At 42.1% G+C, this 15,393-nt stretch overlaps 1 protein-coding gene across 7 annotated transcripts in view; it reads left to right on the forward strand.

Moving 5' to 3' along the window:
* The first annotated feature begins 4,222 nt into the window (after positions 1-4,222).
* The window catches only part of BCL2L13 (BCL2 like 13), a 36,077-nt gene continuing 24,906 nt past the window's right edge, over positions 4,223-15,393 (forward strand). For 2 of the 7 annotated variants that reach the window (XR_014502645.1, XR_014502646.1), the window contains exons 1-2: positions 4,322-4,579; positions 10,401-10,580. Coding sequence is in view for 4 of the 7 variants with exons in the window: in XM_083402266.1 (XP_083258392.1) it covers positions 10,460-10,580 (121 nt within the window). In the remaining 3 variants the exon portion in view is untranslated. Of the gene's footprint in view, positions 4,580-4,603; positions 7,265-10,400; positions 10,581-15,393 lie in introns of those variants that run through there. The other 5 variants (XR_014502647.1, XM_083402267.1, XM_083402266.1 and 2 more) reach the window with 4 other exon arrangements.

Genomic DNA, 15,393 nt, shown 5'->3' on the forward strand with positions numbered 1-15,393 from the left:
CCAATGGGGAGGCAGGGTCCGTCCCGACGCCACCAAGTGCGCCCGCGCTTGCGTGATGACGTTTCTCATCTCGGCTCTGAGGTCACGGCTATCGCAGGGATAAATAAAAGAATATAGAGTGCCCCTCCTCAGCCTTAGTGTAGAGAACTTCCGGGTTCGCGTTGTGAGAAGAGTTCCCCAAGTCGCCGCCTTAGGGAGGTGGTGGGAACCGCCAGGAGAGATTCGTAGAGCAACCCCAAAATATTCCTGCGTTTGTGGTTAGGAAGGCCTCCTCGAAATTATAGGTGTCAGAAAAGGGAGTAGTTCTTTGTCATTCTAACTCTCATGGTTCATTTCGAGGTGTTTTTTTAAATTATTATTTTTAAATGGTAGTGCCAACGCAAGCTTCATGTTCCATATCTCAAATGAGTTTTCTGCTTGGGCTTCTCAAATAGTGCTCTCCTTGGGTTTCTAACTTGCGCACAAATATTAGAAACTGAGTACAGTACTAGTAACCAACTTTATCGTTTATTGCAAGGGTTTTTTCGGGTGAGTGGGTGAGGATCTGTAGCAGAGTCTGGATTGCAGTAAGCCTGCAGTGTAGTTCCATGTTATATACTTATTAAAAGTTAAAGGGACCCCTAACCATTAGGTCCAGTCATGACCGACTGCAGTGCTCATCTCGCTTTATTGGCCGAGGGAGCCGGCGTAGAGCTTCCGGATCATGTGGCCAGCATGACTAAGCCGCTTCTGGTGAATCAGAGCAGCGCACAGAAACGCCGTTTACCTTCCTGCCGCAGCGGTACCTATTTATCTACTTGCACTTCGTGCTTTCGAACTGCTAGGTTGGCAGGAGCAGGGACCGAGCAACAGGAGCTCACCCCATTGCGGGGATTCAAACTGCCGACCTTCTGATCAGCAAGCCCTAGGCTCTGTGGTTTAACCCACAACGCCACCCGTGTCCCTCTATATACTCTATATCAGGGGTCTGCAACCTTTAAGACAAAAAGAGCCACTTGGACCCGTTTCCGAAGGGGAAAAAAACTGGGAGCCGCAAAACTCGTCATTATAAAAATAACTTTTTTGTCACTTTTTTAAATTATTTCTTTGTTTGACCCCTCAGAATTACTCCTCCTCATAGAAATAAACGTTAAATTAACAAGTTACCTTTTGTGTGTGTGTGTGTTCTTCACTCCCCTTCAAAACAGTGACCAGCGTACATGCCCCCTTTCAATGCAGTGACCAGCGTACATGCCCCTTATAATGTAGCGGGCGGGTGGGCGGGAAGGTGACGTCGGGACAGTGCGTGACTAACACACGCACCGCCCCGATGCGACGTCACAGCCAGTACAGCGCCCGCCACAGTGGGGAGTGTCGGGGCGCACAATGCGCCTCCTCCCCTCGCTAGTATCCGCCCCGGAGCCGCAGCAAAGGTGTAAAAGAGCCACATGCGGCTCCGGAGCCGCGGGTTGCAGACCCTGCTCTATATACTTATTACAGGTGTGATATTTATTACTTATTCAGTATATTGTTGTTGTTAATAATAATAGTTTGCATTTTTCCCTGACAGGGACTCAAGGCGGCTTACAGATAAAAATAAGAACAGCTAGTAAAAAATAATCATTAAACAACAAACACCAATAGAAATAAATGCTATAGTTATAGGTTTGGGGTACCAGTGTTTGTGGGTGCAAGTCGCCCATAATTCTTAAATTCAGTAAAGTTTTAATTCATCATGGTTTGACTAAACTGTGCCAAACAGACCGATGATGGTCTAGCCATTAACCCATTAGGAGACAGCAGAGACAAAAGCCCAGCGGTTCAGGAGGGAAGGGCAGAATTGTAGTGGGCAAAGAGGTAAATCACTTTTGCAGGCTGGGGTGAGGTGTGGAGTAGAGCAGGAGGAAGTTAATCTGTTTAATGCTGCAGAGAGGGGTCAGACATAATGTCTGGGGTCTCTTGGAATCTGAGGCTGCAGCAATGAGAGGAACAGGACCCTCTTGGGATGTGATTCTTTCCATCTAGACTCAGGTTGTTTGCAGCACTGAAGTGACTCTGGGTTGCAAGCCTGAGCAGTGCATATGAATAAACCATGTATCATAAAAAACATCACTGTCTCCGCTGTGCCTCATTTCTGGAGGGAACACAAACTCTGGGTAAGTGCTTGGACTCCTGGAATCTTGCACTGCTGTGGAAATTGGGGTGGAGTGTAACAATAAAAAATAAATTAAACTATACAAGTAATTACAATAAAAACATTACAACATCAGCTCTTTAATTAAAAGCAGTCAGTCCTCCCAAAGAAGCCCAGGGCAGCAGTTGAGGGCAGGGATGAGTCTGACAGTGCTTACAAGTAGGGTGGAACTCTGTTCATGGGTCTCTGAATTATTTGCAGTAGACCAGCAAATGTTTCTAATTCCTAAATGTTTCAGCAACAGCAAGAGCTTACTCCTTAATTAGGCTGTTGAAAGAAAACCAGGAGTAGATTTTCAAGTGAAGCAATTCAGATTGCAGTTCTGGTTTGGAAAATATATTCCTAGGTTGAGCATGTAATTTTAACCTTTAAAGCCCTATACGACCTAGGACCCTCGTACCTACGGGACCGACTCTCCTGGTATGTCCCACAGAGGACCTTATGGTCTGCAAACAAAAACATCTTGGAGGTCCTGGGCCACAGAGCGGTTAGGCTGGCCTCAACCAGAGCCAGGGCTTTTTCAGTTGGGGCTCCGATATGGTGGAACGCTCTGTCACAAGAGACTAGGGCCTTACGGGACTTGACATCTTTCCGCAGGGCCTGCAAGACAGAGCTGTTCCACCAGGCCTTTGGCCAAGGCACAGTCTGACCCCCTCCTTTGGTAATCCTCACAGAACTCTAGCCCAATGGTTGCCATTAATTTGCTTTTGAATTGATTTTATAATGAATTGATTTTAGAATGCTGTATTATTTTACTGTTGTTAGCCGCTTGGAGCCCGGCTTCAGCTGGGGAGGGTGGGATATAAATAAATTATTATTATTATTATTATCATTATTATTATTATTATTTGCAAATCCAGTTCCTAAGTTCTATGTCTGCTCCCTGAAACACTATTACAGGCTTGAGGTTAGGCTAGAAATGGGAATAGGGGTTGGGTCAGTCAATGTGTCTTTTTCTTTGTCACAGCAGCTCAAGCTGTAACGTGAAACCGGCAGTGTCTACGAGCCTAATCGGATTAAGTCTGCTATCTCCGCCTACACACACTACATTTTAAGACTGAGTGGATGTAGACTTTGTAGCTTCAGCAACAAAGTAGCTCTCCCAAACCCTATTGCTCAGCCTCCATCCAAATGAAGACTTATGCAAAATTCAGAAGCTTGCTTGCTGTTTTGTGACGTTTTGAGTGGTCCTAACAAAAGTAATGTCTGACCATGGATCTTGGCTGTTTTCTTATGGATCAGTATGGCCTCCTTTACTTGTTGAAATAACTAGTTATTATTCTGTTACTGATTAGAAACTAATGCTGAGAGATAAGTGCAAGTTCTCTCTGTAAATTTCAGAATGTGTGGACCTATTATTAATTAAAAAGTAATTAGTTCAATATTCGGTTAGCAACCATCAACAGTGTAGGCACAAAGACAAGTAAACAATGAGGCCCGAAGGGAATTAAACACAAAGAAAACAGGCTGGGCCAAATTATGCTAAAGCTTAGGTAAAGGTAAAGGGACCCCTGACCATTAGGTCCAGTTGCGGATGACTCTGGGATTGCAGCGCTCATCTCTCTTTACTGGCCGAGGGAGCCGGCATAGAGCTTCCAGGTCATGTGGCCAGCATGACTAAGCCGCTTCTGGCGAACCGGAGCAGTGCACGGAAATGCCGTTTACCTTCCCGCCGGAGTGGTACCTATTTATGTACTTGCACTGGTGTGCTTTTGAACTGCTAGGTTGGCAGGAGCAGGGACCAAACAACGGGAGCTCACCCCGTCACGGGGATTCGAACTGCCAACCTGATCGGCAAGCCCTAGGCTCTGTGGTTTAACCCACAGCGCCACCGCCTCAGCCACTATTTGCACCTGGCTCCAGCAGGTGGACTTGAGGGGTGGGCGGTTTCTATTGAAGTAGATCCTATAAGCATGAAATCAACTCGTTTCTGCCAGTGAAAATCGTATACTGTATTGAGTTTGCTACAGTTCGCTTTGTGACCGGAAGTCCAGGCTGTGTACCGCTCTACCCTTTTCCCTATCTCAAAGGCCGCGGCGACCGCACAGGCGGCCGAGCTGGGAGCGAACGAGCACGCCTAGGCGCCGTTCCGTCGCGATGGCGTCACGACGCCCGCAGCGTCTGAGGCGGGCCTCGGACAGCCGCTGCTCTTTTTTTTTTTTTTTTGCCCTCCTCTATCATGGCGGCGATGGAAGCTTTCATTTAAGGGCTGACTGGAAAAGCGTTGCGCGCGCGCGCGCACACACACGCACGCATATACCTACATATGCACAAACACGCATATATACATATATAAACCTTCACCCAAGCGCGTGCATGTATATATCCTAACGCGGCCCCGCGGCACGGACATATTCCTCTTGGCTTTGACCCAGCGCTCTTCCCCGCCGTCCTCGTGAGACTCGGGTAAGCAAAACAAAAACACACTCCGGAGGGGCGGGGCGGAGGGGGAAAGAGCCGAGCGCCTCAGTCTCCTCGCGCGCGAGGTCACCGTGTGGGCGGTTGGGCGACCTGCTTTGGGCGCGCGCTCCGGGCGGTTGGCGGCAGCCCCTTATGAGGTGGGTGGGGAGGCGGTCACTTCTTCCACCCCTTCCCTACCGCCGCCTGGCTTCTCCTTTAAAACACACACAAAATATTCACCGCAAATGTTGTGGTGGTTTCTGCCCACCCCACCCTCGTCCTGTGTAGAGTCTTCTTCATAGGCTCCCCCCCCCCACTTGAGGTTGGTGTTTCCCTCATGGCCTCTCGTCTCCTCACCCGCGTCCCTTATCCACGGTTCACGTGCGTGAAAGGCGGGACTTTTCCCGGCACTTGCGCCTTCGGGCGGTTTCTCTTTTGAAGGGCAAACTAATTCCCCCTCCTCCCGTCAAGGAAAGGGGGGACCGGCTGAGGTGGGGGGAGTGTTGCGTGTTGTGTTTGTGGTGTGGGTTGTTTCTCCCCATGTTCTTTCCCGTCGCTCTCGAGTTTTTAATAAGGTGGTCAGGGAATGCAGTGCCAGTCCTCTCCCTACCCACCTCTTTTAAATAGTTATAAAAATGTAGGTTGGCTATTGGCGGTCAGTAGGAGCGCGCCCCCCCCCCCATGCGTGGCGTGAAATCCTAGTTATCTCCCCTGTGTTTGAAGCGGTTGAAGGACAGGCCCCTCCTCCCGGGGACTGAGCAGGGTCAGCGTTGTTGACAATGGTGTGCCCTGTCAGCTGCCAGATCTCTTCTGCTCCCAGAGAGAGCTTCTGATTGCTGCTGCTGCTGGAGGAGGAGGGGTGTGTGAACGTGCTCGTGCTTGCGTGCACTTGTGCTGTTTTTTCTTCTCGTTAGCATCTCCCTGCTTTACAGCTGCATTTCCTCAACAGTTGGTAAGAATGGCGTTCTTTGCATGGGTGTGATGATGGGAGGAGGGAAGGCAGCACCGATGCTTGGTGCTCTTTCAAATTTATCCTTACGAGAGAAGGCTGTGCTTAAACCCTTGTCCTATGTACTGTCTACTGCTATTGTTTGTGAGCTGGCAAACCTTCACATTCAGCAGTACAGTACAGTACCTTCTTAGAACTCCAGAGTTGTCTGCACTTGCTGAAACTTTCTGAAAAGTGATATAATCTTTCATTCGTATGTTTGCTTATATGTACTGTTGTGACACATTTCTTTTGGCTGGATATTGTTGATCAACATCTTGCTTTGATTTTTTTTTTTTTAAACCCACACATACCTAGCTAGGTGTGCTTCTAACATTGCTCATCACTGTAGTTATCTTGAGAGTATTGTTCTCAGAGGTTTGCTCAGTCTTTCTGCTTACTTTGCATTTGTGAAGGAGACTTTAAAAATATGACTTTTAATCTTTAACATTTTAATTGCTCATATTAAGAAATGTACTTTCAGGGCACATGGATACATTATTGAATTGATGTGGGTTAGATGTATAGAAAGGAGAGTTCAAAGTATGGAAAACATGAAACCTTCGTGGGAGATAATTCAGTTAAATCCATTGAAAGCATCTCTTGTTTATTGTGGCAGTATAAAGTTAAACTAAAACCACAGCTCAGATAAAGTACTAAGGCTTTTGTTCCACCACCCCACCCCACTGTTTCAGTCTTTTGAGAAAATGGTGTAACTATGATAGATACACTTCAATTTTCAAAATTCCACAGAACCAGATGTTCATAGATAAATGAAGTAATTCTTGAATGTCAGTTACTGCAATGCTGCCAGTAAACATGGATAGTATTTTACAAACTTCTGCCTATAATTTTTCCCTGGTATGTAATGTGCAGAGGTAAAACTATAAAATGAAATAAAAATTGGAAGGTGAACTGCACTGGGGGCGGGGGGGGGGGGGGAGGGAGCTAGATATGCAATGCAGATAAGTTGTTTTTGAAATAGGTGTCTTCAATATATACATATCCTTGTGGAAAATTCCCAACAAGCTCAAAGCTCACCTAACCAAACTAACTTTGTAATCTAATGTCAAGTGTGCAAGTCATGTTAAGCCACAAGGCTAAATAGCTATCATGTGGTTTAGTTCTGGATTGGAAGACTTAAATGGATGAGAACTGGCCTTCTTTGCACATCAGACTGAACCATAGTTTAACTGCTGTTGTTGAATGTGGAGGAGCAGTATGATAGCACATGCTACTGAAGTAGCAAGAGCTTTGTTCCTTCCCTGCTCCTGCTGCTGCCACACTGACAGGAAACAAGGCATGATCTGGCTTGTCATCTAAATCCAGGCTTATGGTCTCTTTGACCAGAGAATTGTAGAGTTGGAAGGGACCATGAGGGTCATGTAGTCCAACTCTCTGCAGTGAAGGAATCTTTTTGCCCAACGGGGGCTCAAACCCACGACCCTGAGATTAAGAGTCTCGTGCTCTACCAATTTAGCTATCCCAGGTATCCCATGTATCAAACACACTTTTGAGAACACTGCTTTTTCATATTAGGAATGTAGGAAACTGCCTTATACTGAGTCAGGCCATTGAGCCTTCAAGCTTGCTATTGTCTACATTGACTAGCTGAAGCTTTTCCAGATTTCAGACTGGGGTCACTCCCTGCCCTACCTGGAATTGAGGACTGAACCCGGGATTGTGAACCATGTCAGTGACAGGTACACAAAAGGGGGCAACTTGTTGCAAACTAAGTTTGCTATTGTGACTTTTTAAAATTATGGTGAATGATTTGGATGATTTATATTCTGCTTAATTGTAAAACAGAATAGACTTCAAAGCTGTGTCTTAGGACACTGAAGTCTTGCATAATGCTTCAGGGTCTCTGGTAAGCCTTCATATTCTAGACAATAAAAAAGCATTAAAAGTGTAAGTAGCAGTGCTTGACTCCAATTGAATCAAATTATACATCTACAAAATTATATGGTGAAATGTAAATAGTCTTAAGAGTGTCACAGTTTTGAAGCAATTGCGTATTACATATTTATTATTTTTTTTATTACATTTGTGTTCCACCTTTTTTCCAAGGAGCCTAAGTGGCATACATGGTTCTCTTTTTTTAATCCATACAACAACCCTGTGCAGTAGGTCAGTCTGAGAGAGACTGGCTGAAGATTATTCAGTGAGCTTTATGGCAGATTTCATTCTTATGAAACAATAAAGTATTGTGGCTCTTTAAAGACCAACAAACTTGTTTATGGTATAAACTTTTGGGAACTACAGTCCACTTCATCAGATGCATGGAATGCTACCCCAAGTTAGCAAGTACACCCATGTTTATTATACCTGCCAACTTGGAAAAACATTCCATATATCCGATGGAGTGAACTGTAGCCTATGAAAGCTTATGCCTTCATAAATTTGCTAGTCTTTAAGATGCCACACGACTCTTAGTTGCTTTTGCAACTGAGACTAACATGGTTACTCCTTTGGGGTTGAAATATTTTTGTGGTAAGTGCAAACATAGCAAAGCCCTTTTATAAGAGGATTATAACTGTTTATTCATTGTTAACCATTGCTTTTCTGTATAATTGATATGTAATCCATTTGTGGATTAGGATCACTTGAAGCATCTGGAGATACCCCTCCGACTGACTCGATTTTTCCAAGCAGCTCAAAGTCAAATGGATAATGAAAGATTTTAGTGTTTGATGTGGTGTGCAAGAAGATGCTGCCCATAAATTCACTTATATATTGTAAATTTTACTTAGTTAACTTCAATGTCTTGGAATGGATTCCATGGTTGAAATGGGGAGGTAGCAATCTTAATTGCTTTGTCTAAGGTCAGGGCTGAACATATAATAATAATAATAATAAATTTTATTTATATCCCGCCCTCCCCAGCCGAAGCCGGGCTCAGGGCGGCTAACAACAATAAAACAGTACAAACAACACTTTAAAATCATTCATTATAAAATTAATTAATTCAAGCCACTGGCAACCATTGGGCCAGAGCTCTGCGAAGATTGCCAATGGAGGGAGACAGGCTGTGCCCTGGCCAAAGGCCTGGTGGAACAGTTCTGTCTTGCAGGCCCTGCGGAAAGATGTTAAGTCCCGCAGGCCCTGGTCTCTTGTGACAGAGTGTTCCACCAGATCGGATATAATGCAGATATAATGCAAATTATTCTTAAAAGCATAGATACCTGTTGATCTTTTAGCAGAAATCCAAAGGCCACAGTTGAAAAATATCTTTATTTGGATTTAAAATGTCAAAAGTGTCACTAATTCATTACATTTTAGTTGATTCTATTTCAGATACTATCCTATTGTGGCTTTTGCAAATTCTTAGGTACCAGAAACACATTTTAGGTGCTTGCTTCTTCCAGTTCAAGGGTATATTAACTTGTTTTGAACAATATGATTTTCTCTTGCACTTTGCAGAATATACACTGACTGTGTTTTACTAAATTTCCATTTTTCTTATCAGCCCTGGCCAGAGCAACATTTGAGAGGGCACATAGGTGGCAGACTACATTTTTATCTCCTCCTCCCGCTGAAAGTAGCCTATTGGCAAGTCCCATTGCCACATCTTCCATCCCAGAAGTAGTATTACAGTGGTATCTTGGGTTAAGAACTTAATTCGTTCTGGAGGTCTGTTCTTATCCTGAAACTTTTCTTAACCTGAAGCACTACTTTAGCTAATGGGGCTTCGCGTTGCCGCCACACGATTTCTGTTCTCATCCTGAAGCAAAGTTCTTAACCTGAGGTACTATTTCTGGGTTAGCGGAGTCTGTAACCTGAAGTGTATGTAACCTGAAGCGTATGTAACCCGAGGTAGCACTGTATAGTGGTGCATACAGTAGGAGTTGACAGCATTTTGCCACAAAAGGTGTTACATTTGTTTCATAACTACAATAATATTTTTTTCCCCCAAATCTTTTCCTTGCTTTTTTTAACATGATTCATAGCTATTAAAAAAGTTACTCAGCAAGGGCTTCAGGCATGGGAAATAGCCTGCAAAGGATTCCAGGTATACTAAATAATATGAAAAGAGGTGAGGCTTCCTGAGTTGTCTAAAAGTGGTAGTGTTCTGCTTACAAAAATGAATTAATTCTAAAAGTTAGAAACTGATGCTGCCCAATAAACAGCTTTACCTTTTACTTATAGAGAGGCTGAATGAATTATATCTGTTAGATTTTACACTACAAGATATGGCAGTGATGACTGTATCTGAACAATTGTTTTCAAGTAGTGTCTCTGAAGAGCATTTGACATGACAAAAGAGGGAAGTCACATTTTAATTTGTCATTGAATTCTGAAACATCTCTTTAAAAAACGGTCAGGGAACTACTATTTAAATTTCCCTCAGTGAGTCCAAAGTAGTGTCACTGAATTAAGGACATTGTGGGAATTCAACCAGAATTAATTCAGTTCTACTATGATCAAATAAACCTGCAGAAATGTGCATAAACTTTCAAAAGAACTACTGATATGATTCTTTCAGGACCTTAGTAATTTTGAATACACTACAGTTATGTAGCAGTGTTCTGGATCTTCCTCTTCTTTCTCTCTGGGGAAGAAGTAGAATATTTATTTCACCTGCTATGTGTTTCTGTAGTTTGTGCAACCGTTGTTTGAATGTTTGAAAAGCAACTTGCCAATGGGTTACTTTCAGTGGGAGGAAGAGATATGGATTTAACCTGGCACCTATGTACCCTCTCAAATGATGCTCTGTCTGGCCGGTGCTGATAAGTTCTGGCACAATTGCATTTTGTATTTTGTCTGTCTTGCATGTGTGTACATAATCTGAATAAGATTCCAATTACGTTTTTTTCATTTTGATTCTTCATTTTTCAGATCTTAAACAGAGAAAATTACATAGCTCATAATCCTGTGGGGCATTGGAAGCCAACCAAATGGCATCTTCTACTACTGTGCCTGTAGGTTTTCACTATGAAACAAAATATGTTGTCCTCAGCTATTTGGGTCTCTTGTCACAAGAAAAGCCTCAGGAGCAGCTCTCTCTGCCAACTCAAGGTAATGCTTTCATTCTACTCTTGTATGCAATACTCTTATATACTGTATACAATTTGGTATTATGTATTTTTAATATTTAAAAATGTGAATGCACATAAGGGGTTTGGGGTTTTTTTTTTTGTCAAATGATAAAATAACACACCAAAAACACAACATGCTCTGGAGAATAATGAAATAACACAGTTTTTACATAAGTTTTAAACTTATTAAATGATATTGTTTTTATTTCTGTGTATTTAACTTTTCTGAATAATCTGATTAGTATGATACAATTCATGCACATTCAGACTGGTCTTTGATCCTCAAAATAAGTGTAGTTAAGTTCACAGGTCACACCTAACTTATCAAGTAGGTTGCAGTAAAAGCAAGAATTGGCTTTTAACAATAGAAAATAAATTATTCAAGTAATACTAAACTTCAGCATATTTTTAGCTACAACTTTGCTCTGGAAAATAATTTCCAGAGCTTTTTCCAGCTTTGTCCCAATTATTAGCTTTTTATATACAGTGGTACCTCTGGTTACGTACTTAATTTGTTCCAGAGGTCGTTTCTTAAGCTGAAACTGTTCTTAACCTGAAGCACCACTTTAGCTAATGGGGGCTCTCGCTGCTGCCGCGCCACCGGAGCATGATTTCTGTTCTCATCCTGAAGCAAAGTTCTTAACCCAAGGTACTATTTCTGGGTTAGCGGAGTCTGTAACCTGAAGCGTATGTAACCTGAAGCGTATGTAACCCGAGGTACCACTGTACACTACTATATAATTGATCTATTACTTCTGTGTGAAAACTCTTTATATTATAACGTTTTCAATGGAATCTGATTCCTATATAAATCTTAGGATCATTTCAGTATTCCCCCCAAATAACTTGCATCTGTTTGCTCTTTAATTGTCAGTTGGTTCACTTTTTATATCATTCTGTGCAATATTTTAATTAAGGTTTAGAACTTATGAGGTTTGTGGTAATATATGCTTGCCTGCCAATTTATAAACAAGTGAGCCAGCAGAATAAAGTCATTGCCTACCCTCTCGCTTTTCTCCTTTTCTCTGAGTTGTGTCCCCAAGTTCTGTGTGTAGGAGATCTATGTGTATTTTTTGAGGCTGGAAGAACTTCTACCATTAACTGTCAACAAACAGTGGCAGAAGCAGCACAGAGAGCTTGTTTCTTAGCTGCTGCCTCACAGTTATCACTTATGTCTTGTTGGTATTTGCATTCTACCCTGTAATAAAATTCTCAGGGCATTTTTGATTCAGTGGGGAAAAACAACTTAGCTTGAACAATAGGTTTGCCCTAGTCAGCGCCGCAAAGAAGTGGCTGCAATTAAAACATAAGTAAGTTTCTCTGAGGTAACTATAACATTGCCAATTCAATGCATCTTCAATTTGATAAAAGATATTTTTATTCTCTAATCTTTTACAAATACAGTCAAACCTTGGTTTTCAAACATCTCAGCTGCCGAACATTTCAGAAGCCAAACACCAAAAACCTGGAAGTGAATGCTTCTGTTTTCGAACGCACCTCGGAAGTCGAATGGCTGCCAAGGCTCATTTCTCTGTTTTTTCAATTGAATTCTCAATTGAATTCTCCGACAGCCTCAGTTGTCGGAATGGATTATGTTTGACAACCGAGGTTCCACTGTGCTAATGTTTGTATACAGCACTGATTACATCCACCTTACAGCCAGTCTCCCCCCTCCCCCACTGTTTCAGTTGCCTCTCGAAACACTCATTCATTTTGGCATCCGCTTTGATTTTTTGACAAAGTCATAGGGGAGCAAGGCAATATTAATTTAGGAGTACTATCAAAATGTGAACCTGATTCTTCAGATGCAGTGTGTGATTTGGGCTGGTGTAGTCTGGCAAAAGCCAGTGTTCCTTGGATCTCCAATCAACCTCTTGTCTCAATCTGGATTCAGTTTTGGGTTCTTGATTGTAGTGGCCTTTGTTTTGAACTCCCCAGCTCTATTGAGGGGTTTTGTATTACCACTGGAAATTCAGTATTATTCCAATTCAATATTATATCTAGTAAAGAAAATATTTTATTTAAATTAGTATGCACTACTATCCTATAAGGACGCGGGTGGCACTGTGGGTTAAACCACAGAGCCTAGGACTTGCCGATCAGAAGGTCGGCAGTTCGAATCCCCGCGACAGGGTGAGCTCCCGTTGCTCGGTCCCTGCTCCTGCCAACCTAGCAGTTCAAAAGCACGTCAAAGTGCAAGTAGATAAATAGGTACCGCTCCGGTGGGAAGGTAAACAGTGTTTCTGTGCACTGCTCTGGTTCGCCAGAAGTGGCTTAGTCATGCTGGCCACATAACCCGGAAGCCCCCTAGGCCAATAAAGCGAGATGAGCGTCGCAACCCCAGAGTCGGTCACGACTGGACCTAATGGTCAGGGTACCTTTACCTTTACCTTTACCTTTACCATCCTATAAGAGGAAAATGATTCTCTTTTGTGCTTTATTCACAGTACTGTATACTGTTGAAATGGGGCACATTGTTTTACAGATTACCACTGAGATACCTTCCCGTAATGTACTTGTCAGAACCACTAATAACAAGAATACAGTAATTTGCAGTCCGTGGAGCTTAGGAGAACTGTTCTGAGAAACCATCAATGTCTTCCCTTCCCTGCCCACAAAGTACAGCTGAATTTTGCTTCCTGTACAGTCTGGCAGTGTTGCTTTTGGACCAGCCAGAAATCATCACTTGAGAACAATATATTGTGCTTTGTTTCTCTGGAAGGGGCAGACATTTAAATTGTTTTCTTCTGATTATTTACAAAGAGCTGTGGAAATAAAGAGAAGGATAAAACTACTTTTCTATTTATGAATAACTTAGTTAAATAGTGTCAGGAATTAGACAGGTTTCCTGTTGTTGTCTGTAAGGTCAAATCAGTTAATATTTGCTGTATTGTCTCCTTTAGAGCCTCTGAATAGTGGCTGTTTTTTATTCATTGGCAATACTGAATGGTTGAATGTGAAAGCACTGAGGATACAACATTAGGTATCTAAATAGTACTCCTGTGTACTTAAAGGATTGAAATTCCTTGTCATTTTTTCAGCATGGTTTCTTATCAAGTATGACAGCTTGCCATGTGTGATCACCATCACTCAAGTTGTGGGAAACAGGTGCTCTTCTCAATGGATTCCTTCTCATTTGGGCAGGGCAAGCCTTAACTGAGAAGTCTAGATTTGAGTTTTCTTTATGTAACTGTAATTCAATCTTTCCTGATGGGAGGTATTATACAACTAGTTAAACTGTCAAAGTAAGTTTCTCTGCTTTCCAGACGAAACTCTTTCTTTAATGTGATTTTATAATTGTGGTACTTCTGATAGAAGCCTACTTACCTCCAGGTCAGAACTCCAGAGGCACATCACTAACAACACCTAGGAATCATTTATTGTCTCATCCCATCCTATATCATCATTTGGACACAGGGCATTTTGGTGGTTGTTCACGGTGGTGTTTATGCTTTTTCATACGTTGTTTGTGCAAGTACAGCAGGAATTGCAAGTTGATGTGATCAGATAAGTGTGGTATAACTTAAAGGGGAATAGAATTGATTCTACTTACTGCTCTTGCCACTGCTGTTATTGTTTGAGTTGGAACCAAGTTCCTCTCCCTAGCAGCAACTAATTAAGTGCCCTGGAGAGCAGTCAGCAATTTTTATTTCTCAATTTTCCATCTCCATTTTTGTAGGAAGAGGGGAGTAACATTTCTAAAACTGGGGCAAAAAGAGTTAATGGAATAAAAAATTTCAAGTGGGTAAAATGAGATGTGGCTGTTAGAAAACGTCCGTTTGCAGGGGGAAATATATTTCTTCTTGAAGGACAAATATATTGGCATGATATACTTATAGGAGTAGGGAGAAGGGATGTGTTGTCCCGGAAGCTTGCCTCTTAAGCATCACATGATTTGTCAGTTTGGTTGACTCTTGGCATATAAATTGAGCAAGTGAATCTGTCCCTGTGGTAGCGTGTGTGCTATACTAATTCTCCTGTCACATTCCACAAAATCATTTCTGGAAACGGGAAGAGAAGCTCATTAGAGGCCATCTAAATTCCGTAATATCAATATTAAAATCTGTTAGAAGAATATGGTATTCAAATAAAGACACTTAAGTATCTGGGTTTCTCTAGTGAAGAGGGAGTGAGTGCATACAGTTTTATTTGTCTGATTAAACTATTTGTTTTGTGAGTCTAGTAGCAAAAACTCCAGCATCCATAAAAATGAAAGAAAAACATTTTTTCATGTATTAACTTGAAATGGAGTTCTGAAATAATTAAACAAATGGCCTGCAAACATTTTTGCATGGTGTGGACATTAAAATAAGCCACAGTTTACCTTAAACCTTGCTTTAATAATTTCTTCAAGCAAACCATGTGGTAACTTTGGTTTAATTCTGGCTTACGTCTTGTAGTTTGTTTGAAACAGAACATGGTCTAGGTTTGAATCCTATATCAAACCATACTATGGCTTGTTTGAGCCATGCAGGCATCATATGGTGGGTGGGGGAGTCATGTGGGGACCTGCATGGCAGGGGACACAAATTCATGTTTAAACCATAGATAAATGCAAAAAAGGCCACTAAGTATAGGAAAACATCTCCAAAATTAGAAGACAACTTTCTTTCAACAGATTTTGCTGTTTAGAACAAAGTAGATTCTTACATTTCAAGGAGACTGTGTTAACGTTTTGTAATGCTGGATCACTAATGTTTGGATATTTCTGCCTTTCTGTTGAAACACTCTCAGCAATTTATACTGCTGGGGAGATTAGAACTTCATCAATTCGGCATGTCATATATTTGTTG

The sequence above is a fragment of the Podarcis tiliguerta genome (assembly GCF_965153285.1).
Source record: "Podarcis tiliguerta genome assembly, chromosome: 10".
NCBI lineage: Eukaryota > Metazoa > Chordata > Lepidosauria > Squamata > Lacertidae > Podarcis > Podarcis tiliguerta.